Source organism: Heterodontus francisci, chromosome 2 (assembly GCF_036365525.1).
Source record: "Heterodontus francisci isolate sHetFra1 chromosome 2, sHetFra1.hap1, whole genome shotgun sequence".
NCBI classification, from domain to species: domain Eukaryota; kingdom Metazoa; phylum Chordata; class Chondrichthyes; order Heterodontiformes; family Heterodontidae; genus Heterodontus; species Heterodontus francisci.
Window position 1 is genome coordinate 30,562,286 of NC_090372.1, and position 26,926 is coordinate 30,589,211.

At 43.4% G+C, this 26,926-nt stretch overlaps 1 protein-coding gene across 1 annotated transcript; it reads left to right on the forward strand.

Moving 5' to 3' along the window:
- On the forward strand, positions 1-24,718 carry mrpl32 (mitochondrial ribosomal protein L32). The gene is made up of 3 exons (XM_068056449.1): positions 1-162; positions 22,868-23,055; positions 24,277-24,718. Exons 1-3 carry the CDS (start codon positions 78-80, stop codon positions 24,532-24,534), a joined length of 531 nt encoding a protein of 176 aa, XP_067912550.1. The 5' UTR covers positions 1-77; the 3' UTR covers positions 24,535-24,718.
- The last annotated feature ends 2,208 nt before the right edge of the window (positions 24,719-26,926 follow it).

Sequence of the window (26,926 nt, forward strand, 5' to 3'; positions counted from 1 at the left end):
AAGCTGTCATCCTATCCGCGGGCGCTATGATTGTCGCACCGGCGTAGTAGGGTTGGAGTTCCGCTCCGTGTCACGCAATGGCGTTGCTGCAGTGGCTGGGATTGTCATGGTCGGCACTAGAACGTGGTCTGCTGCAGGCGTTCGGATTTCAGCAACGTTTAGGTGAGAAACTGAGGGTAGCAACAGCGGGATAGGGAGGGGAGGATGCAGATTCTTTCTATCCATGAATTTATCTATAAATCTCACCATCTACCTGCTTGTGAGCCATTCCTCTGCCAATCCATCCATCTGTCTTTATCTAGCAATTGATCTCTCTATCTGTGTTATAGGGGCGTGTTCAGTTGCCCCTGATGCATTTTTTTTACAGATACAGCACTGAAACAGGCCCTTTGGCCCACCGAGTCTGTGCCGACCATCAACCACCCATTTTTATACTAATCCTACACTAATTCCATATTCCTACCACATCCCCACCTGTCCCTATATTTCCCTACCACCTACCTATACTAGGGGCAATTTATAATGGACAATTTACCTATCAACCCGCAAGTCTTTGGCATGTGGGAGGAAACCGGAGCACCCGGAGGAAACCCACGCAGACACAGGGAGAACTTGCAAACTCCACACAGGCAGTACCCAGAATTTGAACCTGGGTCGCTGGAGCTGTGAGGCTGCAGTGCTAACCACTGTGCCGCCCATGGTTGTTTGGACCATGCATAGTGCTCTTGGTATAAAAATTCTCACACCATTCAACGGGAAAAGAGTTTCTGTAATGGTCTATTGTCCTGCCTCTGACCCTGAAAGAACGTGGAAGCTGAGGGCATTGACCTTGCCAGGTGAGAGTCAAACATGGATTTAATAGCACAAATCTGTTTTATCTACAGTTACAGGACTCACCACACAGAGGTTTGCAGTTCATAAAAATAAAAGCTATTACAAATCAAAACACTTACTTAGATTAAATGACACCACTAACACTCAATTACTGAAAGAATGGTTTAATTGTTTTGGAGTTGTCATTAGGATAGGAAAATTATAGTTGAGGCTTTTAACATTGCTTGCACAATAATTTCTTAATTATATAACCATAAATTCCCCACCGCCCCCATCACTGTACCACCATCAGTGACTGCCCTGTAGCTATTTTACAATGTTGGGAGAGGAAAACCAGGGAGTTATAGACCAGTTAGCTTAACATCTGTTGTTGGGAAATTACTAGTGTCTATAATCAAGGATGGGGTGACTGAACACCTTGAAAATTTTCAGCTGTTCAGAGAGAGCCAGTAGGGATTTGCAAAGAATAGGTCATGTTTGATGAACCTGATTCAAGTTTTTGAAAAGGCAGCTAAAGTAGTGGACAGCGGAATGCCTAGGGGTGTTGTCTATATGAGCTTCCAGAAGGCATTTGATAAAGTCCCTCATAAGAGACTGTTGTCTAAAGCTGAATCTCATGAAATTGAGGGCGAGTTATTAACCTAGTTAGGAAATTGCCTGAGTGGTAGAAATAATGGGCAGACACTATAATTGCAAGATGTGACTGGTGGTGTCCCACAGTGATTTCTGTGGGGGCTGCAACTATTCACCCTATTTATTACTTTCCTTGAGAAGTTGCTGGAGTCCATGTAGTATAGGTACACCCAAAGTGCTATTAGGGATGGAGTTCCAGGATTTTGATCCATTGACAGAGAAGAAACGACAGTTATATTTTCAAGTTTGGATGGTGTAAGACTTGGGGAGTTTACAGATAGTGGTGTTCCAATGCATCTGCTGTCCTTGCCCTTCAAGTGGGAGAGGTACAGAAGAACTTAGGAGCAGGAGTAGGCCATTCGGCCCTTCGAGCCTGCAATGCCATTTGATAAGATGGTGGCTGATCTGGTTGTGGTCTCAACTCCGCTTTCCTGTCTGCCCCCATATCCTTGATACCCTTGTCTATCAGAAATCTATCTACGGGTTTGGGAGATGCTGTCAAAGGAGCCTTGGCAAGTTGCTACAATGCATCCGGTAGATGGCACATACTGTGTGCCAGTGGCGGAGGGAGTGAATATTTAAGCTGGAACATGGGGTGCCAATCAAGCAATAAAAACAAAGTGCTGGAAATATTCAGCCAGTCAGACAGCATTAGTGGAGAGAGAAACAGAGTTAATGTTTCAGGTCTGTGACTTTTCATCAGAACTGGCAAAGGTTAGAAAAGAATTTGGTTTTAAGAAAGTGAAGTGAAGTGGGGTCGGGGGGATGGTGGGTAAGAAAACAAAAAGGAAGGTGTGTGATAGGGCAGAGGGCAGGAGAGTTTAAATAACAAAGCTAACATGGGACAAAAGCAAAGAGTGTGTTAATGCTTGTGGTGAAAGACAAAGCATTAGTCGAGAGAGAACATTAATGGCAGAATAATGTACAACTCTGTCCACATGAAAAAACAGGCACAAGGTTGAAAAATAAAAATTAAAAAAAAAAAATTTTTTAAAGGCCAGTCATGCCCTGAAACTATTGAACTCAATGTTCAGTCCCCAAGGCTGTAGAGTGCCTAATCGATAGGTCAAGTGCTGCTCCTTGAGCTTGCTTTGATGTTCACTGGAACAGGCCATGGACAGAAATGAGAGCAGGGGGTGTGCGGCATTTGCTTGCCATTTTGAATCAAGCAAACTGCTTTGTCCTGGATGGTGTCGAGCTTCTTGAGTGTTGTTGGAGCTGTACTCATCCAGGCAAGTGGAGAGTATTCCATCACGCTCCTGATTTGTGCCTTGTAGATGCTGGCCAGGCCTTTTGGGAGTCAGGAGGTGAGTTACTGCAGAATTCTCAGCCTCTTGTAGCCACAGTATCATGTGGCTGATCCAGTTAAGTTTCTGGCCAATGGTGACCCCCCAGGATGTTGATAGTTGTGAATTCAGCAATGGTGGTCCTATTGAAGGTCAAGGGGAGATGATTAGATTCTCTCTTGTTGGAAGTGTCCATTCCCAGGCACTTGTGTGGCACGATTGTTAGGTGAAACTTATCTACCTGAATGTTTAGTTTAGAGATACAGCACTGAAACAGGCCCTTCGGCCCACCGAGTCTGTGCCGACCATCAACCACCCATTTATACTAATCCTATACTAATTCCATATTCCTACCACATCCCCACCTATCCCTATATTTCCCCACCACCTACCTATATTAGGGGCAATTTATAATGGCCAATTTACCTATCAATGTTGTCCAGGTCTTGCTGCATGTGGGCATAGACTGCTTTTGTTATCTGAGGAGTTATGAATGGAACTGAATGCTATGCAATCATCAGCAAACATCCTCACTTATAGAGTCATTATGGCACAGAATGAGGCTATTTGGCCCATCGAGTCCGTGCCAGCTCTCTATAGAGCAATCCAGTCAGTCCCATTCCGCCGCTTTATCCCCGTGGCCCTGCAAGTTTATTTCCCTCAAGTGCCCATCCAATTTCCTTTTGAAATTATTCATTGTCTCCACTTCCACCACCCTTGAGTTCCAGTTCATTACCACTTGCTGCGTAAAAAGGTTGTTTCGTGCATCCCCACTGCATCTCTTGCCCCAAACCCTTAAATCTGTGTCCCCTAGTCTTTGTACCATCAGCTAATGGGAACAGCTTTTCTTTGTCTACCTTATTTAAAACTGTCATAATATTGTACACCTCTATCAGATCTCCCCTCCGTCTCCTTTGCTCCAAGGAGAACAACCCCCGTTTCTCCAACCTAACCTTGTAGCTAAAATTCCTCATCCCTGCAACCATTCTGGTAAATCACTTCTGCACCCTCTTGAGGACCCTCACATCCTTCCTAAAGTGTGGTGACCAGAACTGGATGCAATATTCTAGTTGTGTCCTAACCAGAGCTTTATAAAGGTTCAGCATAATTTCCCTGCTTTTGGACTTAGTACGTCTATGTATGGAGCCCAAGATTCCACATGCTTTGCTAGCTGCTACTCTCAGTATGTCCTGCCATATTCAAGGCTCTGTGCACATGGACCCTAAGGTCCCTCTGTCCCTGCACACTCTTTAGAACTGTGCCATTAAGTCTATATTGCCTCCCCTTATCCCTTCTGCCAAAATGCATCACTTCTCTATTAAATTCCACTGTCACTTGTCTGCCCATTCTGCCAGCCTGTCTATGTCCTGTGGTCGATTGGCATCATCCTCACTATTTGGTATCATCGGCAAGTTTTGAAATTTTACTTTGTATTCCAATATCAGTCATTTACATAGAACAAAAAAAGCAGTGGTCCTAGCACTGAACCTTGGGAACATCACTGTCTACCATCCTTCAATCTGAAAAACAACCATTTCCCACAACTCACTGTTTTCTGTCCTTAAACCAATTTTTTTTTATCCCAGCTGACACTGACTCTCCATTTCCATGAGCTTCAATTTTGGTTAACCAGCCTTTGATCTGGTTTCTTGTCAAATGCTTTCTTAAAATCAATATAGACGACATCCATTGCTTTCCCTTCATCTTCTCTGTTCCTTCATCAAAAAATTCAATTACATTAGTCAAGCACAATCTGCCTTTTACAAACCTGTGCTGGCTCTCCTTAACTAATTCAAACCTCTCCAAGTGCCTGTTGATTTTTTTTTTCTCCCTAGTTATTGTTTCTAAAACCTTACCCACCATTGATGATGAACTGACCAGCTGTAGTTACTAGGAATGTCCTTACTACCTTTCTTGAATAAGGGTGTTACATTTGCCACTGTCCAATTCTCTGGCACTGCACCACTTCCGCTCTCTTCACTCCCACTTACTTTAGCAACCTGGGATGCAAGCCATTCAGACCAAGCGCCATATCCACTCTAAGCATAGCCAGCCTTTCCAGTACATCCTGTCTATCAATTTTCACCCCATCCATTACCTCTACTATCTCCCCTTCTACCAATATTTTATCAGCATCTTCTTCAGTAAACACCAATACAAAGTACTCATTAAGTACTTAATGATGTGGTTAAATCACTCAAAGATGTGATTAAGCTAGAGAGGGTGGAGAAAAGATTCACAAGGATGTTGCCTGGTTTGGAGGGCTTGAGTTATGAAGAGAGATTAGATAGGCTGGGTCTGTTTTCCCTGGAGCGAAGGAGGCTGAGAGGGGTCATGATAGAGGTATTATGAGAGGCATAGATAGGGTAGATAGCAAGAGTCTGTTTCCCATGGTAGGGGTGACTAAAACTAGAGGGCATAGATGTAAGGTGAGAGGGAGGAGGTTTAAAGGGGATCAAAGGGGTAAATTTTTCACACAAAGTATAGTGGGTATCTGGAATGAGCTGCCTGAGGAGGTGGCGGAGGCAGGAACAGTAGCAACATTTAAGAGGCATCTGGACAGGTACTTGAATGAGCAAGGCATAGAGGGATATAGAATTAATGCAGGCAGGTGGGATTAGTATAGATAGGCATTAAGGTCGGCATGAATGCGGTGGACCGAAGGGCCTGTTTCTATGCTGTATGACTCTATGACTCTATAAGTATTAAAATAAAAGCAAAATACTGCAGATGCTGGAAATCTGAAATAAAATTAAGTATGCTAGCCTTGCCCTGCGCCTCTAAGCATATATTACCCTCTTTGTCCCTAATAGACCTCACTTCGTCTCTTTCTACCCACTATTTACATGCCAGTAGAAGATTTTTGGGTTCCCTTTTATGTTAATTACCATTCCATTCTCATATTTTCTCTTTACCAGTCTTATTTCCCTCTTCACTTCCCTTCTCAATTTATGGTATTTGGCCTAGTTCTCGTTTGAAGAATTGACCTGACATGCATCATACATCCTCTTTTTTTTTGTTTCATCATATTCTCTATCTCCCTCATCATCCAAAGAGCCGTGGCTTTGGTTTCCGTGGCTTTTGCCCTCGTTGGAATGTACCTAGCCTGTATCTGAAACATCTCCTTAAATATCACCCATTGTTCAGTTCCAATTTTTCCTATCGGCCTTTGGTTCCATTTTACCCTGGCTAGATCCCATCTCATCCCATTGAAGTTAACCATCTTCCAATTTAGAAGTTCTACTTTAGATTATTCCTTACTCTTCTCCATTACTAATCTAGTAATCTGTATCAAGTGCGCTAAGCCATTTCTTGATATTGTGTGGATTGAATCAAATGGCTGAAAACTCACCCAACCTAGCTATATCCCTCTGCAGTCTCTTTGCATCCTCCTTACCACTTACTTTGCAAGTTAACTTTGCATCATCAGCAAACCTGATCCATAATTAGTTCCCTAATCTAAGTAGTATAGATCGTAAATAGCTGAGGCCCAAGTACTGATCCTCACCCCATAGGTCATACTCTGCTAACCTGAAAATGTTTTGTTTGTTCCGACATTTTTGTTTTCTGTCTATTAACTAATCCTCAATCCACGCTAATATGCTACCCCAATCCAATAGTCCTAATTTTGTGTAATCATCTTGTGTGGCACCTTATCAAATGTCTTTTGAAAATCCATATATGCTACATCCACTGGTTCCCCCATATCCATCTTACTAGTTACATCCTCATGAGAGGCTAATTTTTTTTATGTAGACTGGCAGCTTCTATTAGATCTTGGACTTTCGTTCTTGAGGGGAGGCCAGGCTGCCAAGGCATTAAAAAAAAAACAGGGATGGTTGAAGTATGCCAGAAGCACTAGCTGCAAGATAACTATAATAAAAGAAAATGCTGGAAATACTCAAGAAGTCAGGCAGCATCTAAAGAGAGAGAAACTGAGATAACGATTCAGGTATATGACCTTTCGTCATAACTGGAAAATGTTAGAGATGTAACAGATTTGAAATAAAATAAAATGGAAAGTCTGTCATAGGATCGAAGGCAGAAGTGATTATATGACAAAAGGGATGATGGTGCAAGGCAAAAGGGAGGTGGTAATGGGACAAGTAAAATAATCAAAAGATGTGATTTATAGGAGCTGTAAATGGCAACAGCAGAACTGTTACCAGAACCTGCTGTCTTAACAAAAAAATGGGGCAGTGATAATGATCTGAAATTGTTAAACTCAATGCTAAATCGAGAAGGCTGTCAAGTGCCAAATTGAAAAAGGAAGTGCTGCTCCTCAAGCCTCTGTTGAGCTTCATTGGGACAGTGCAGGAGGCTGAGGACAGAGATGTCACACTGGGAGCGGGGTGAAGAATTAAAATGGCAAGTGATCCGAAGCACAGAGTCACACTTGCAGAGAGAACGGAGATGTTCCCCAAAGCAATCCCCTAATCTGCGCTTAGTCTCCCCAATGAAGAGGAGACGGCATTGTGAGCAGTGAATACAGTATATTAAATTGAAAGCAGGACAAATAAATCACTGTTGCATCTGGAAATAGTGTTTGGAGCCCTGGACGGTGGGAATGGAGGAGTTGAAAGGACAGGTGTTGCATCTCCTTTGCTTGAACAGAAAGGGAAACAGGAGTTGGGGTGATGGAAGAAAGGACGTTGGTGTCACAGACAGAACACTCCCTTCGGAATGTTGAAAGGGGAAGGGAAGATGTTTTAGGTGGTGCCAATGGAGGTTGTGAAAATGGTGGAGGATGATCGGTTGAATATGGAGGCTGGTGGTTAGGAGGTGAGGAGATGGGAAGCCTTATTGTGCTTCTGGAAGGGAGCCGGAGAAGTGCTGAGGGCAGAATTATGGGAAATGGGACAGGCATGGCCTGTCAATTTGGAAGGTGCCATCATCAGAACAAATGTGACGGAGACTGAGAAACTTGGAGAATGGAGTAGTCCTTGTAGGAAGTATAATCAAGGTAGCTGTAGGAGTCAGTAGGCTTACAGTGGATGTTGGTCAACAGCCTATTCCCAGAATTGGGGACAGAGAAGTCAAAGAAAGGAAGGAAAAATTCAGAAGTGGACCGTGAGAAGGCGAGGGAGGAGTGGGAATTGGAAGCAAGTTGATGAAATTTTCCAGCTCCGGTCAAGTTGAAAAATGTCACCACCTTGCCTGGGTGTCCTTGAATTAAATTGGTTCACCCTCAGAAAGTTTCTTAAAAATAATGCTGTTCAGTTAAACGACTGAACAGTGGCTCCAGCCCACCCAGTTTCAAAAAGGGTAGCAACATTGCTGGGATGTTCCAGATGAAACACTGCCTCCTTTCTGGAAGTAAGGTACAGCCCTAGTCCCAGGCTTTGAAAAGCAGATGGATACTCCTCCCTACTGCCAAACTTTCATTAAGGGATAATGCAGATTTGCATCTTGCATTGTACGGTCATTCTGATACTACGTGTAGCATCATAAATTCCCTGATGGAAAAAATCATTGTTTTTTTTTATTCATTCAGGGATGTGGGCGTCGCTGGCTAGGCCAGCATTTATTGCCCATCCCTAATTGCCCTTGAGAAGGTGGCGGTGAGCTGCCTTCTTGAACCGCTGCAGTCCATTTGGAGTAGGTATACCCACAGTGCTGTTAGGAAGAGAGTTCCAGGATTTTGACCCAGCGATAGTGAAGGAACAGCGGTATAGTTCCAGGTCAGGATGATGTGTAACTTGGAGGGGACCTTGCAGGTGGTGGTGTTCCCATGCATTTGCTACCCTTGTCCTTCTAGTTGGTAGAGGTCGCGGGTTTGGAAGGTGCTGTCTAAGGAGCCTTGGTGTATTGCTGCAGTGCATCTTGTAGATGGTACACACTGCTGCCACTGTGCGTCGGTGGTGGAGGGAGTGAATGTTTGTAGATGGGGTGCCAATCAAGCGGGCTGCTATGTCCTGGATGATGGTGTTGGAGCTGCACCCATCCAGGCAAGTGGAGAGTATTCCATCACACTCCTGACTTGTGCCTTGTAGATGGTGGACAGGCTTTGGGGAGTCAGGAGGTGAGTTACTCGCCTCAGGATTCCTAGCCTTTGACCTGCTCTTGTAGCCATGGTAATTATATGGCTACTCCAGTTCCGTTTCTGGTCAATGGTAGCCCCTAGGATGTTGATAATGGGGGATTCAGCGATGGTAATGCCGTTGAATGTCAAGGGGAGATGGTTAGATTCTCTATTGTTGGAGATGGTCATTGCCTGGCACTTGTGTGGCGCGAATGTTACTTGCCACCTATCAGCCCAAGCCTGGATATTGTCCAGGTCTTGGTGCATTTCTACACGGACTGCTTCAGTATCTGAGGAGTCACGAATGATGCTGAACATTGTGCAATCATCAATCATCATTGACCTGAAATGTTTAATTCTTCTTGTTCTCCTGAGTGTTTTCAGCATTTTCTCTTTTGAGTTCAATTTTCCAGCATCTGTTGTATTTTGTTTTTGTTACCATAAATTCCCTTCTTGCTTATTGAATGAACTTGATATTCTGAGATTTTAAACTCTAAATGTCCTTTATTTACTCTGCTCCTCACCTATATTTGTGCAGCATTAGTTGGAGGGAGTGGGGGGCAGGGGTGGGAGGTGAAGCTATACATTTCTTGTGAGGTTTATCAAACTCATAGTTAGTTGTTCTGGTTCTGCAAGGATTTAATTGCTGTAATCCTTTGAATAACTTGAGTCTCTGAACATAGAAAGTGCCAGTATTGAGCTGCATGGTAGGCTATTATTCCCCAGTCTACGTTAGCACCTGAAAAGCTAAGGGTTTTCAATTTTTAAAAAATGAGGACCAGGATTAAGAGAATTATGTGGAGTTTGTAGTTTAGCTTTGCTGAAGGAGCCAGAGTCTGGAAGTTAGATACGTCAGAATAGAAACCACTTTCAGTTGGCAATAAACATGAGCAAAAACTGCAGGGTGTTTATTTTAGTTTTTCTCTGCTTAAAACAAAGCAGAATCTTCTTTAGTTGACTATTTTTACTTTCTTGCTAGTTCCTCGAACATAATTACCACTTATTTTAAAAATTAAAATTGTAGACTTAGTTCTGTCACATTCTGTGTAGAAGTGGCCAGATTTAGACCCACATGAGCAGTTTGCCAATGAATCCTATCATTCAGCTTGTGAGAAAAAACTGCATTTTTTAAAAAACTCATGGTGGAAGAAGATGGTTCATTGGTATTGTTGTTGGCATTTCACCTCTGGTATCTAGTCCAGACTGTTGAGATTGAATTCATCTCTATCTGCTAGCTGTAAGGGTCCTATGTGGAATGAATGGATATTCTCAGTTCTTAGTATGTGTCTGGCTCTAAATTGGCACTCTGACATAAGAACTAAGAACATAAGGAGTAGGAGTAGGCAGTTCAGCCCCTCGAGACTGCTCCGCCATTTAATACGATCATGGCTGATCTCATCTCAGCCTCAACTCCACTTTCCTGCCCGTTCTCCATAACCCTTCAACCCTTTACTAATTAAAAATCTGTCTATCTCCTCACTAAATTTACTCAATGCCCCGGCATCCACCGCACTCTGGGGTAGTGAATTCCACAGACTCGCGACCCTTTGAGAGAAGTAATTTCTCCTCATCTCTGTTTTAAATCTGCTACCCCTTATCCTAAAACTATGACCTCTTGTTCTAGATTGCACCACAAGAGGAAACATCCTCTCTATGTCTACTTTGTCAATCCCCTTAGTCATCTTATATACCTCAATTAGATCTCCTCTCATTCTTCTAAACTCTAGAGAGTAAAGGCCTAAACTGCTCAATCACTCTTCATAAGACAAACCCCTCATCTCTGGAATCAATCTAGTGAACCACCTCTGAACTGTAACTCAGGGTAACTAATGTGTGAGATAGAAAAAATATTGCATTTGGGTGCTTTTCTAAGATTGGAGCTGATGCACACTTTTGCAGCAGCGTATTTGAAGCTTTACTGTGCTTACCTTGGTGCGTAGAGGGGATTGGAGGACCTGCTAGATGGTCTATCCCTGGGCCTTGCAAAAACGCCAACACAGGTCCAGGATTCATAGAACTGATGGGTGGAGTTGCTCCGAGTGCTTGCCACAATTCCAAGCTCTGGTGCGCATCTGGATGACCTTGGGGCGAGATCGGTTCGAAGCCTTTAACGAAAGGTGGACAATACAGGACATGGAACACTGCATTGGCAACATGAACCAAATGCTGTATGTACATGTGTTCTTTTAGTTTGGCTGGGTCACTTGTTTTTGTGTTAGCAATGCCATGCTCCTGAGGAGGGCACTTATTCTGATGTATTCATGTCCAGTGACACCCTATTGGCCCAAATATGAAATGGAACCATGCAGTAATTGACCTGAAAGTGCATGATACTGACAGGCAACTGGAATGGATGGTGTTTTATTCTAGAAGATTTAAGCAAAAAACAATCTTAAAATAATAGCTCATTACAACAACAGGTCTCCCTCGCTCTCCCATCCTTCAGCCAATCTCTCCCTCTTGCACTTTTTGCTTTACTTGTACCTGGAGATCTACACAGCAGGTCAGTCAGCATTTGCTCAAATTGCAAACGTTTTCCTGAGGGATTTAGATGGCCAGTTTGAAGAGGATGCTCTGGCTGATACCCAGATCATTATTTTAATATTTGTTGACTTGCAGCAGAATTTGACTGATATGAGAATGTAATTGAGTACAGTCTGTGTGCTTTCATTTCTTTTTCTGTTTTGATCAATTTTTAGTTCCCTGTTATATACTATCCCGAGTCAGGAGCTAAAATTTGCTCATTTTTCTGCACAAGGGATACCGTAACTAGTTGTCGGAAGGTGTGTGAGAACAGCCCCATGGTGCTTCTTTAGATTATTCCTCTGCCTATGAGAAAATTCTTGCCTCCCATTTGGCATCTGGACAAGTCACCTTCTGACACCTTCCAATATTGGGCTTTGTGAGCAACTCCTCACTGTAAAGCATTTTAAAATAGAGCTCAGTATTCTGCAGCAAAGGTAGTAAGTTAAAGAATGCCGGAATCGCAAACCTGGTATGGCTGGGAAAGGGAATACTGAAGTGAGGCTATAGTCTGTTGGGGGAGGGGGCAATAGGTGGACCGTTTACAGCTCATGGAATTATCAAACACAATCTATTTGTTGCACATAACGGAGTGTTGCTAATGAGCGACATCATGCAAAGTGAATAGGCCAGTTCCCAGAATCAAGCTGCTGTGCTCTATACTGGCAGAAGGGGTCATCATGTTGCAAACAACAATTCTCGATAGTACTTCCATAAAGCCATGTCTGTGTACAGGAGCCAGGCACTGTGGTCTAGGAGACTGCTTTTTTGAGAGGAACTGTAGTGTAGTTTTGCAGCCAGCACACTGATTAGAAGATACTGCAATAAAGAGATTTGTTAATGATATGCTCTAATCATTTATATAAACTGGTTGGTTACACACTGACAGCATTTGTTGAATTCAAGCCCTGTTTACATATTTGTTGTGAAATGTAATTAATGCAGAAAAATCTTCAGGTAGACACAAGTTCATATCAACAGTAGATTCTCTTTGCCGTTGGACCTTCCCTTGGCTGCTGGCCGTTCCCGTCACTCCTGAGGCTGCTGTTGGCCGTCCCCGTCACTCCTGAGGCTGCTGTTGGCCGTCCCCACCACTCCTGAGGCTGCTGTTGGCCGTCCCCACCACTCCTGAGGCTGCTGTTGGCCGTCCCCACCACTCCTGAGGCTGCTGTTGGCCGTCCCCACCACTCCTGAGGCTGCTGTTGGCCGTCCCCACCACTCCTGAGGCTGCTGTTGGCCGTCCCCACCACTCCTGAGGCTGCTGTTGGCCGTCCCCACCACTCCTGAGGCTGCTGTTGGCCGTCCCCACCACTCCTGAGGCTGCTGTTGGCCGTCCCCACCACTCCTGAGGCTGCTGTTGGCCGTGCCCACCACTCCTGAGGCTGCTGTTGGCCGTCCCCACCACTCCTGAGGCTGCTGTTGGCAGTGTCCTCTCCACCTCTTAAACCACTCTTCGAGAGGGCTTTCTTTGTAAAGGTACTTTAATTGGTTCTTGTAGAGGAAAGTTTCCTCTAAATATGGCCTGGATACCAAACATGGAAAATGTTCTGTTTCTCAGAATCCCTCATCTTGGATGAGTTAATATATAATATTTATTGACACCTTTTGGTAAACATAACAAAGATGCCTTTGAACTGTGTGAGCACAAGAGGTCACTATTACGAAGCTGCAGGAAGCAGAGCATTCAGTGCTGGGTAACAGTTACCACTGCAGGCTAAAACTACCCTTTATGCAATGCTGATACACCTAGACCAGAAGATTTTGCCCTTTTACTCTTAATCCACAAGGGAATGTTCCATCCTGAGTTTTTTTTTGTTAACTTGAACCATATACCCACTTGAATAGATAATAGAAAGAACTTGCATTTATATTGTACCTTTCACCAGCTTGGGAAGTCCCAAAGCACTTTACAAAAACAAAGTACTTTTGTCGTGCAGTCACTTTTGTAATGTAGGAATGCCAAAGCCAATTTGCACACAGCAAGCTCCCACAAACAGCAATATGGTGACCAGATTTTTTTTTTAGTGATGTTGGTTGAGGGATAAATATTGGCCAGGAGAACACCCCTGCTTTTGGTCAAAATGGTATCGTTGAATCTTTTACGTCCGCCTGAGAGGGCAGACAGCCTCTCTGTTTAATGTCTCATCCAAACGACCTCTGACAGTGCAGCACTCCCTCTGGAGTGGAACTTGAAACCTCAACTTTTTGACTCAGCTGCCCACTGAGCCAAGGCTGACATCTTAAAACAACAATAGCGTAGCAATTTGCACAGATGAAACTGAAAATATGAGAGTGCTGGGGCGATGTGTTACTCACAACATGTGGGGAAAGTCACATTGCTAAAAGAATATACAAAAAAATAACATATAGTAGTTTGAAATTGTGCAGAAAGGGTTCCAGTAAGGAGACTTCAAAAGGTATGGCTCAGCTAATCGCTGTTTATTAACGTTGGTAGCATTTCTAATGTTGAGTCCAGCAACAGCAATTTACCAAGTATCCAGTTCTGATTCGAACAGTACATAGTAATGGAGAAGCACTCCTGTGGCCTAGTAGGGCCTATATTTCACCTGTGCAGCGAGCAAGTGAGCCAAGTGTGCTGAAGCAGCTTGTTCTGCCCGTCTAATTCCCGACCAGCGCAAGGAAAAAGACTTGCATTTATATAATGCCTTATGACCTCAGGATGTACCAAAGTGCTTCATAACCGATGAAGTACTTTTGAAATGTAGTCACTAATGTGATGTAGGAAATGTGACAACCAATTTGCACACAGCAAGGTTCCACAAACAGCAATGTGATAATCACCAGATCATCTATTTTTAGGTGTTGGTTGAGGGATAAATATTGAAACTGCCCTGCTCATTGTCGAATAATGCCATAGGGGGCAATGGCACCTCTGACAGTGCAGCATTCTCTCAAGTATTGCACTGGTGTTTGTGCTCAAGTCTCTGGAATGGGACTTGAACCCACAAGGTAGAAGTACTCAGTTGAAAGAACAGTCCCTGAAATACTCCAGGTTATGTGGCATTTTATCAAATGCCTTTTGGAAGTCCATGTATACCACATTACCCTCGTCAACCCTCTTTGTTACCTCATCAAAAAACTCAATTAGATTAGTTAAACACATTTTGCCTTTAACAAATCCTTTCTGCCTTTCCATAATTAATCCACATTTGTCTAGGAGACTGTTAAATTTGTCCTGGATTATTGTTTCTAAAAGCTTTCCCACCACCAAGATTAAACTGCCTGGCCTGTAATTGCTGGCTTTAGCATTATAGCCTTTTTTAAACAAGGGTGAAACATTTGCAATTCTCCAGTCCTCTGGTACCCACTCCCTTATCTAAAGGAGGACCAAAAGATTATGGCCAGTGCCTCCACAATCCCTCAGCATCGTCGGATGCATCCCATTCGGTCCTGGTGACTTATCAACTTTAAGTACAGCCAGCCTTTCTAATACTACTTTATTAATTTTTAGCCCATCCAGCATCTCAACTACCTCCTCATTTACTATGCGGGGAATTTTATGCTCTCCCCTGTGTCGGGTTTGGAGGTGGGGAGAGCATATAATCGGGTGGATGGCCACCTTCCTATCTCCTTCCAAAATAAGTCTGGGGCGGGAAAGCCTGTGAATGGCCTTCCCTCCCCACTGCCAGTTGAGGCCCTTAAGCAGGCAATTAATGCCTACTTAAGGGCCTCATGCCACTGCTGCCAGAATTAGCCCAGTGGGGATGAGCCTGTTGCCGCACAGGGAACGTGCCAGGCAAACCCATGAGGTTTCATTAAAAGGCACTGAACGAGGGGCTTGGCATTGGGAAGGAGGGAGGGGCCTGCTGAGAGTCACCTCAATGCCCTTGCTGTCAACCCCCTACATCCCCCCTCCCCCATGAAACCCCTCCCACTGTGACTTACCAATGGCCTCGAGTGAGTCCAATACCTGCAGCAGTCACTGCCTCCGTGGTGGCGCTGCTCAGTTAAAGAGCTGCCGGCCTCTGATTGGCCGACAGCTATCAGCAGGCGGGACTCCATTGCCGTCCTTGATTCTGGGGAAGACCCACCGCTGTCCACTTAAATGTCTAATTGGCGCTTGATTTGCTGGGCCTTCCCCGGAGGAAGCAACGTGGGGCTCTCACCAGCACTTTTGCCAGTGGTCGACACCCCTGTCACCTGGTTAAATTCCCGGTCTATGACTCTGGCAGCAGCATCTTCCTTGATAAAGTCCTCATTTAGTACCTCAGCTGTGCCCTCTGCCTCCGTGCATAGATCCCCTTTTTGTTCTCTAATTGGCCCTTGATGATTTCCACTGATATTTTATCTCCGCCACACAATCAGCCGCTAATATTTGTAACTGCTTTCCCTGTCGATCTGTGCTAACCACTTGAATATTTTTTTTTAAATAGAAATAAATTTTTCTACTCTTATTTAGTTTGAGAGCTGATGGTGAGATTCCCTTGTCAGAGTATTTCTTCACCTGTTCTATCCATGGACAACATGGCTATTTATGGTCTTTGTGTTTCATAAATACCAGCTATTTCTGATGAGGTTTTACTGAATCCAGTCAAGGTAAAGAATATTTGGACCACAGTTAGAGCCCAAGGTTGATCTTTTGAGTGCTTGATTGTAGGGATACTAGCTGGAAAAAATTGTCAGTTCTTGGCTTGTAACCATCGGGAATCTTGTGTGTGGTATATCAACACTGATCTCTGCAGTAAGACAGGCTGCCATTGGGAAACCATCTAAGAAGTGTGTGCACCAGCACACCCATGAACCGGTGCCTGTTACTTGTGTACCACAACTCTTAATATTCACGGCACGGATGTGTTCTGAAACCATCGTTTTGTCAGCTGACAGGACAGTGCTTGAAATGGGAATGCTTGAACAGTTTTAGGGAAGTTTGTTTACTTTTCAAAGTGAAGTTAGTACATTTTGTGTGAGCATTTGTACTCTGGTGTAAAGCACAGACGTTGACAATTGGAATAACTAATAGTTGCAGGGAGGTAAAAGAAATGGCGATCACTTCAATGCAGCAGGAAGATTGTGGAATAAAAACAGAAAATGCTGGAAATACTCAGGTTTGGTGGCATCTGTGGAGAGTGACAGAGTTAACGTTTCAGGTTGAGTCCATTCATCAGGAAGACTGTGAATTTTTCTCAGAAATGTTTGTACAGATTCGTGACCATGATGTAATATGTTTTGGTGGAGGAGATTGCCATTATTAAATCTGTTGTATGTGTTTTTATGGTTGCCAATTTAGGACTTTTTTAGAATTCTGTGTATATTTGCTGTACATGTGTACATTCACAATTTTCTCTTTTCTGTGTTTACAGAGGAGCTATATTTAATAAGCCCTTGTTAATCAGTTATCTGTTCAGTACATCACTGTGTGCAATGTCTTTCACTTAATGTTTCCTACTCTTTGTCAATAATCTGTCTTTCTTTTTGTAATGTTTATCATCGCTGTTGCTTTCTTTCATGTTTCCTTTTCTTTATTGGTACATTTTAGTTTCTATGGCTTTACAACATCTGTCTAGTCTCTTCTGTTGCTAAGGGTTTTCTTGTCATACTCCAAAAAAAGCTTCCATTTCTGCAGTGTCGCTCAAGTCCTCAGGGTGTTCCAAAGTGCTTTGAAGGCAATGGATAACTACTGAAGCACAACAAGCCAGAGAGAGAGAAATTACTAATGTTTTGATAGTGCTGGTTGAAGGTTAAATGCTCACCATGGCACTAGGAGAACTCCTTTGCTCTCTGGTGAACAATTCGTCGGGGCCTTGGTTTAATGTCTCAATCCAAAAGATAGCAACTCCTACAATGCAGTGCTCCCTGAATTTTATCCCAACTTATGTGCTCAAACCCTAGGCTGGCACTTAAACCCACAAAGCTGACTCTGAGGTGAGAACACTACCGACTGAGTCAAGATTGACACTTAACCACAATAACTTGCATTTATGTAGCACCTTCAACATAGCAAAACACCACAAGACGCTTCACGTAAAATGACTCCACAGTCCTTCATTCCACATGCCCTTGTGGGGTTTGCATTTCCTACCAATTGCTCCAATAAAATGGGGAGCAACCTGTTGTCCTTCTGCTCCTTGCAATGCACCATCTATAAGGGGCTGTGTCTTTAACGTGTCGCTTGACTCACTACCTTAAAATAGGTGACTGTATTTGTCTTTAATTTTACATGGTGGCCAAAGTCTCCCCTTGCGGTAAAATGAGACAGGGGCCAGTCAATGCCATTTGCTGTGCAGTGCTGGTAAAACTCTGTCATTGTTCTCCTGGCATACAGGAAAGCGATAGCGATAAGCCTTGTCAGTTTAAAGCCAGGGAATAAAGGCCTGAGGGAGTTGTACATTGTAATGCTTCGGAACACCGGAAGGGCTGTGGTGTTAATTGACTCAATTTTTCCTGACCTGTTGAATCCCTGAATCACACTTCCTGAATGTTTGACTCTCTTGTCACAATACCCATCTGCTGAGACTTTGCATCTCCTTTAGTATCCTGCTTTAAATCTTGATATAATCTTTGTAAAATTCACACACCTCTTTGATCCATTCGAAGTTGAGAGAAAACAAGAGGTAATTACAAGCTTCGGTAAGAAACTTGCTCTGTAGGAGGTTCACATTGATGAGCCTTAGTGAGCATTTCTGCTGTTACAGAATTAATACTTAGCCCACATTAAGTAAAGCAAGGAAAGTGAAAGAAAGATAACCTGCACTAATCTGACCGTTTCAGTCGAAAGAAATTGGATTTATATAGCACCTTTCATGACCCCAGGATGTCCCAAAGTGTTTTACAGCCAATTAGATACTTTCGAATCATAGTTACTGTGGTAATAAGAACAAAGAAAATTACAGCACAGGAACAGGCCCTTCGGCCCTCCAAGCCTACGCCAATCCAAATCCTCTATCTAAACCTGTCGCCTATTTTCTAAGGGTTTGTATCGCTTTACTTCCTGCCCATTCATGTATCTGTCTAGATACATCTTAAAAGACGCTATCGTGCACGCGTCTACCACCTCCGCTGGCAATGCGTTCCATGCACCCACCACCCTCTGCGTAAAGAACTTTCCACGCATATCCCCCCTAAACTTTTCCCCTTTCAATTTGAACTCGTGTCCCCTTGTAATTGAATCCCCCACTCTGGGGAAAAAGATTCTTGCTATCCACCCTGTCTATACCTCTCATGATTTTGTACACCTCAATCAGGTCCCCCTCAACCTCCGTCTTTCTAATGAAAATAATCCTAATCTACTCAACCTCTCTTCATAACTAGCGCCCTCCATACCAGGCAACATCCTGGTGAACCTCCTCTGCACCCTCTCCAAAGCATCCACATCCTTTTGGTAATGTGGCGACCAGAACTGCACGCAGTATTCCGAATGTGGCCGAACCAAAGTCCTATACAACTGTAACATGACCTGCCAACTCTTGTACTCAATACCCCGTCCGATGAAGGAAAGCATGCCGTATGCCTTCTTGACCACCATGTAGTGAACATGGCAGCCAATTTGAGCATAACAAAATCCCACAAACAGAAATGTGATGATGACCAGGTAATGTGTTTCTAGTGATGTTGGTTGAAAGATAAATGTTGGCAAGGACATCGGGGACAACTGCATGGGATCTTTTACATTCACCCACCTCAGTGTAACATCAATCCAAAAGTTGGCACCTCCGACGGTGCAGCACTCCCTCCGTACTGCACTGAAGTGCTAGTCTGAATTATGGATTGAAGTCCCTGGAGTGGGCCTTAAATCCACAACTTTCTAACTTGGAAATGAAAATGCTACTAGTAAGCCACAGTTGACACACAAATAATTGTACATAATAAGATTACACGGTGGATAACTGGATACTTCCTGCTATTATTTCTGTAGTACAAGCATTGAAGGCACCAAAATTATTCTGAGGATGGTGAAAGGTTTTTCTGTTGTTGAATTTGCTGGGCACACTGATTTAGGAGTTGCTTTCAGCTTCTCGTGGACTGTTACAATGTGGCTGACGTTCTTGGTCACTGTCACTAGAGGGCCTTGGTAAGCTGTATAAACATAAGGGATTTCTCTAGTGGCAGGGACAAGTAGTGCGGCATTTCACTTTATTGAACAGGTTCTGCAGGTGATGAGACTTTGTTGCATTTTGACTCTGCTGCAATGTAATGGGGTTATATTGCAGCAGACTGTTCCGTTTTTCATACTTCACTGCATTACGTTCCCTCTGAGTGTGTTTCATTTACAATTTTTTACTGCAAAACCTACTATTTTGTCTCTCTCTGTTTTTCTGCCTCTAGCAGGGAATGTATTTTATAAAAGAGCTGGGTATCTTTTTATTTAATTTCTTTTTTCTCATGTTTTTTCAATGTGATGGAATTAATGCTGCAAATGGAAGACTTTTCCACTTATTACATCTTGCACATTCAGGTCAAGTGTCAAAAACCATAGATGCCACAGTAATAACTTGCATTTAATATTGCACCTTTAACACGGTAAAATGAACCAAAATATTTCACAGAAGCATTATCAGACAAAATTTGACACCGAGCCTCATAGGGGTATTAGGACAGCTGACCAAATGTTTGGTCAAAGAGGTAGGTTTTAAGGAGCTGAGGGGAAGCAGAGAGGTTTAGGGAAGGAATTCCAGAACTTAGGGCCTAGACAGCAGAAGTCACAGGCACGGATGGTGGGCCTAAGGAAATCTGGAATGCACAAGAGACTAGAATTAGAGGACACAGAGATCTCAGAGGGTTTTAGGCACGAATGACGGTTTCAGCAGCAGATAAGCTGAGGCAAGGGTTAATCGGGCAATGTTACAGAAATGGAAATAGACGGTCTTGATTGTGTGGATATGTAATCAGAAACTCATCTCGGGGGGTCACATATGACACCAACGTGGCAAACAGTGTGGTTCAGCCCCGGACAGTTGCGAGGGAGAGGGATGGAGTTGATAGCTAGGGAGCGGAGTTAGAGCGAAGACCAAAGGCAGTGGCTTCAGTCTTCCCAATATTTAGTTGGAGGAAATTTCTGCTCATCAAGTACTGGATGTTAGATAAGCAGTCTGATAATTTAGCAACAATGGAGGAGTCAAGAGTGGTCATGGTGAGGTAGAACTGGATGTTGTCAGTGTACAGGTGAAAAAAAGTTGTGCTTTGGGATGATGTCGCCGAGTGGCAGCATGCAGATGAGAAATAGGAGGGGGCCAAAGATAGAACCTTGGGGGACACCAAAGGGTGCATGATTGGGAAGAGAAGCCATTGCAAGTGATACTCTGACACCAATTTCGATAGATAAGACTGGCACCAGGCGAGTGCAGTTCCATCCAGCTGGATGAAATGGTGAGACATTGGAGAGGATGGTGTGGTTAACTGTGCCAAAGACTGCAGGCAGGTTGGAATGGTCACATAGGATATAATTTGTAACTTTTTGATGAGAGCCATTTCAGTACTGTGGCATGAGTGGAAACCTGATTGGAGGGATTCAAACATGGAGTTCAGGGAAGGATGGGAACAGATTTAGGAGGTGACAGTATGCTCAAGGACTTTCACGAGGAGAGAGAGGTTGGTGATGGGGCAGTAGTTTGCAAGAATGGGGGGGGGGGGGGGAGGTCGGGGTTTTTTTTGAGGAGGGCGTGATGACGGATTTAAAGGAGAGAGGAACAGCATCTGAAGAGGGAGAACAGTTAATGATATGGGCTACATGAGGACTAGGAAGGAAAAGTTAGGTGGTCAGCAGTTTAGAATAGGGTCGAGGGAGCAGCGGGTAGCTCTCATAGACAAGATGAGCTTGGAGAGGGTGTAAGGAGAGAAACTAGAGAAAGATGCAAGTTCAGGGCTCGGACAGCAATGAAGTTTGACCTAATTGGAAGGGAGGGAAGCAGCAGAGGCAGCTGATCAGATGGTCTTGCTTTCAGTAACATAAAGGTCCATGAGCTCCTCACAGTTACTGCTGGAGGTGAGGGTGGAGGAGATAGCGAAGAGAAGTTTAGGGTGACAGTTTGCAGTAGAGAAAAGAAGCCAGGGGTTATCTTTATATGCCAGGATGATCCTATTTTAGCAGACGAGTGCAGGATCTGAGTGCTTTATTTAGTCCAGCCAGATTGGGTGGTAGATGGCAAAACCGGTTGTCCGCCATATCATTTCAAGACTGCATCCCTTGAACTTGATGAGCACCGTACTAGGGGAATGGCCAGGGTGTGAGAGGATAATGGATTTATTGGGGACTAGGGCATCAAGGGTGGAGGTGAGGGTGTGGTTGAGCAAATCAGTGGCTGCAGAAATGATGTGATGAACAGAGGGTCAAAGGCTAGACAGGTGGGATTATGAAAGTACAGTTGTAAGTGAATTGGGGGATAGTTTTTTTCCGGGGGTGAATACAGAAGGAGGTAGGGCTGGGTAGTGGAAGGGTGGTGTGGGTGGCAAGTGATGCAGGGAAGTAATCAGATGATCTTATCTGTAATTGATAAAATGGGAGTACTAAGAGCATGTGAAATGACCAGGTCAAGGGGGTGGCCATGAGTATGGGTTAGGGAGTTTACATGGAGCACTTACAAAACTACTCGGGATCGACAATCCAGCAGCACATCATAATATGGGGTTGCTGATCCGAATTTCTGTTTGTTTTCAACAAAATGTTTGTTTACTTTTCCCTTTTTTATCTTTCCTTTTTATGGTTAGCAGCAGAAGTGTTTTGCAAAATGGAGAAAAGACTAATTCAAGTGAAGTTTACAAAACAATGTCACTGAAACCTATTAGTCATATCGTCCCCCTGCGTTCCCCACCCCCAATTTGCTGCCTTCTGATTTCTGACCTGCTTGGGTGTGTCTACCTCACAGGTATCCAAACTGCAGCCTCCAAACCCTGGCCACCTGGCACCTGAATCATACATTTCTTACTGGCTGCTTTGTCCTGTTTGAATTTTATGGATTTAGAGGTTTGTGAAGGGCTGTTTTTAACGCTGTGGCCTCGTTGAATCATAAATGGGCGGCACAGTGGCGCAGTGGTTAGCACCGCAGCGTCACAGTTCCAGGGACCCGGGTTCAATTCTGGGTACTGCCTGTGCGGAGTTTGCAAGTTCTCCCTGTGTCTGCGTGGGTTTTCGCCGGGTGCTCCAGTTTCCTCCCACATCCAAAGACTTGCAGGTGAGAGGTAAATTGGCCTTTGTAAATTGCCCCTAGTGTAGGGAGGTGATAGGGTATATGGGATTACTGTAGGGTTAGTATAAATGGGTGGTTGTTGGTCGGCGCAGACTCGGTGGGCCGAAGGGCCTGTTTCAGTGCTGTATCTCTAAATAAATAAATTCTAGATCAAGTGTCAGCAACTTGAGATATGTGGAAATTAATAGCGGCATGGATTTAAACTTTATATATGGCCCCTCAAACCCCATAGTATACACCAAAGTGATGCACGAAGACAATAACATAGCCTGCTTTTTTTCCCTACTTTATAACAGTGACTGTAATTCAAAAGTACTTAATTGGGCCATCCTGAGGTCGTGAATGGTGCCATATAAATGCAAGTAATATAGCTTTTACTCCTGGCAATGAAATACAGTTGATCACTTCTCCTGTTTCTCTGTTCTCAGCTCCTGCATTGGCGATACAAGCTCCAGTAGTCCTGCCTCAGTCTGAGGCTGAAGCCTATGACAATGGCCAGAGTGACAACCCCAGCTTCCTAGACAGTATCTTCTGGATGGCAGTACCCAAAAAACGGCGCACCATTGAGGTCAACCGCTGTAGGAGGAGGGATGTTAGGAAATTAGAAAAAGTTAAGGTACTTGCACAGAATATGTTCAAGTGCAGCTACTGTTTTTTGAGATGATGGTCAAAAATTGTTCCTACATTATCTCAATATGTTTAGGTTTAAACTCAGTTGACTCTTGCAACAGAGTGTTTACTTCTCTCCACACCCTTTCCCCCTTTTCGCTCCCTCCCCCCCCCCCCCCAACCCAACAAAAGTGCTCCAAAGCATCCAATATATATTTGCTGTCTGTGACCTGATTTACTCCACCGTGTATGCTGAAAACCATACAGCATAGTAGGAGGCCATTCAGCCCATTGTGCTTGTGCTGGCTCTTTGAAAGAGCTATCCATTAGTCCCACTCCTCTGTCCTTTACCTATAGCCTTGCAAGTCTTTCCTTTTCAAATATGTATCATTTTTGAAAGTTACTATTGAATCTGATTCCGCCACCCTTTCAGGCACTGAATTCCAAATTCTAATCATTCACTGCGTAAAGACTAGAATTCTCCTCCAAGACTTGAAATTTAAGTCACCATTTAAAAGGCTGAAAGGAGCATCTTCAGTCAGAGTCATTGTATTGGATGACACAGTGCCTCACTCTGTTCCTGTCCCACTGTTGGACTTCCACTGCTCAGCTCTTGCAGCTTACGGGTTCCTGCTCTCAGCTGGCAATGCAACCTAAAGCCAGTCTGTATTAAAATAAAATCGCCCTTTCTGCAGGGAGTCACTGTATTTAATGAAACAAGACACACGGGGATTGATCCTGTTTTCTTTCAGCTGTAAAGTATCGGTTCAGGGCTGTGCTAATACCTTTGCCTTGTGCACGCGTATTATACGACGTATAAGAATAAGGTACTGTATGTGTTACCCTGCATGGTTTCCAGATCAAGTCAGCACGTGACCAATCTGCTGTCTGACATCTGCTTGAGAGCTATGCACAAGAAATGCCTGAAGCTGATCTTCAAGAGGATCGCACAAAAAAAAAGGGGTCATGGGTTCTCGATAATGGACTGATTTTAATTGCAGTGAACTTACAACTGGGCTCCTCTGTCCTTAATGTAACTTGGTGGGGGTGGGAGGTTTAAAGCATCCTTGTTAGAGCTGCAAGTTTTTATTGGTTACTTCTAAACAATTCCTCAGAAGTTGCACACCTTTATTTAAATAGGGCAGCAATTTTATTTTTAAAATTCAAGATGGAGCAGATTTGCTTGGTTTGTTTTCCTTTCTCGTATTGGAATTTCTTCTCGTTTCAGAACAACATAGAAGTCTGCCAAGATTGCGGACACTTGAAACTGAAGCACGTGCTGTGCGCCTTCTGCTATCAAAAGGTTACACACGAGGCAGCCCTTGTACGAGCACAGATTCAGGCACAGGAAGGAAGGCCACTTAACACCCCTGCCATAGAAACGGTCGTACTTTACAAGGGAGAAAAAGCTACAGAGGTTGATGAGGGGAAGAGGATCATTGAAAGGAATCGAAAGCGCCCATCATGGTTTACAGTAGACTCATGATGTGAACACTGCACAAGAGATGAAGGTAGTGCTGATCAGAGACCCTTTGTTTATATAATACAGGCATAGTTAAAATATGCCACTGTTGCTGGAAACCTAATTTGAGAATGTTCCCTTTTTGTTGACCCAGCAATGAATTCTGATTGAGAGAGATGCGCATTGTAATAAACTTTTTTTTACACAATATGCTGCGTGCTGTTTTTTTTTGTCAATAGTGTGTTTTTATTTTTGACAAATCCAGAGGGAAACAGTATTTTGCCTCAGTATTTCTATGCATCAATTCAGAAGTAAGCACTAGTGTTAAATTCAAGAAGTTTTTCACTAAACTTAGGCCTTGTAATTGGTGGCAGAATAAGGCACCTTATAATTTAACTTTCTCCTTTACGTTTTATAACCTTTCCCAAAACTAAATTGAGAATTTTACTTAAGTAGTTGGAGAAAAAACTTATATTGTAATGGCTGCTTTTAACAGTATTGAGGTCATCCTCATCGTTGAGCTCCTTCATTGCCTCTCACCACCCTATCTCTGTAATTTCATCCAGCCCTATATTTCCCCTCTCTTTTCCTCCCCATCCCCAAACACTGCTGTTCCAACACTGTATCCCCCTCCTCCCCTTGTCCCATCATTGGTCGCAGAGTGTTCAAATTACCCTCCCTAAACTCCGCCTCCTCCTTTTAAAAGTCTTTTGAAAATCCATCCTTCAACTAAGCCCTGTGGCTTGGCATCTGCTTTCCTTGCACCTATTTCTGAAATGCTTATGGATGGTCTTTACATTAAAAAATTCTATATGAATGCATGTTGCTATTACTGTTAATCCTCCTCCTCCTCAAAGTGCCATTTTTCCCCATGATTAAGATGGATCAGTCTGATATCCATTAGCTCTGTTCTCCACAAACTATTTTTTAACTATAATCTTCTTTATGTATCAGTCTTGAAACAGGGTAGAATGGATTAATGTTAATCAAAACAGACTCCCAAGTTCTTTTTAGGGCTTTGTGTTGCCTAGAGGATGTCTAATTTATAAAATTGATTTGCTAATCTGACTGATTCAAAATGTAGTTCTTATTGTCAAAATTTAAAATACACATTTATGTAAACTATAAAAGCTGGTGCTCTTTTTGTATTTTGTGTTATCTTTTTGCCGTCGGTGACAATTACTGCTGTGGATGATTCAAGCTTCAGCAATGCTGAGTTCAAAATACCAAAAAGAAGTGACTCATTGAGGTATTCTTGATCTGTATTACTATTAAAGGAAAGCAAAGCACCTCAGATGTTTGTTTGCATGACTGATCAAGGAGATCTCCATGTCTGGCTTTATATAGTCTGTGTAAAAATAAGGTGACATATGAATAAGTTTTTGCAAGTAAAATCCATATTTGAATTTATAAAGCAGAACTGGTGTAGTCAACTTTTAATAGTTTACCTAAGCATGCAAATATTTCCTGGTGAATGCTGAAGTTAGATAGACTCTTTATAAAGAAAAAAAAAGTTCTCCTTTTCAGAGCCTCCTATATCATTCTTGCCTTTAGAGAGCAAGCAATTGACTAGTACTCAGTGAAAGTCAGCTTCCCCGGCTGCACAGTTTTTCCCCTGCCCTTGTCAGCTGTGGCTCAGTCAGTAATACTCTCACCTCTGAGTCAGAGGATGTGGGTTCAAGTCCCATTCCAAAGATTTAAGCACATAATCCAGGCTGACACTGCGGGCTGGATTTTGCGGAGAAGGTAGGGCTTCTGGTGCCAGGCTGAGAGGCGGAAGAACTCGTGCCAGGGTTTTGAAGCCTAAGTGCCTGGAGCCGGAATCTCCGTCCCTTTAAAGACAAGGATCCCGCCTCCAAGAGCTGCCAGCCAATCACTGAGCCAGCAGCTCGGCAATATCAGCAGCACCAACAGGATCGGTGGCAGCTGCCAGTATTGCTGAGGTCTTGGACCCAGGCCCAGTGCTGGAACCCCAGACCTTGGGTAAGTGAGGCTGAGGTGATTTATGACTTTAACCCCTTATAGGGACTAAACCAAATCAGGAGTACATCCCTATGAATCTCCTTTAATTAAGTTCAAACCAGACAAATTCTTATAGACACTTATTTGGGTCCAAAGAATTGAACTAGCTTTCTCTCAAAGAAAGAAAACTAACAGAGAATATTACCATACTTTGGATAGCCTATTTTTAATAATTATGGCTGTCATAAATATCCCAGATATTATAAGGGTCTGGGAAACTCTCTTCAATACATATCTCTCCACCTAAAGAGACACAGAGGAGGTTCTTGTAGTTGTGTACAGAAGGCTACATGAGACGATTTATTTACTTTTATATATTTATTAAAGAATTTAACATGCAATACACTTTTAAGTGGATAAGTATATCACAATAGCAAATATTACTAAGAGATGT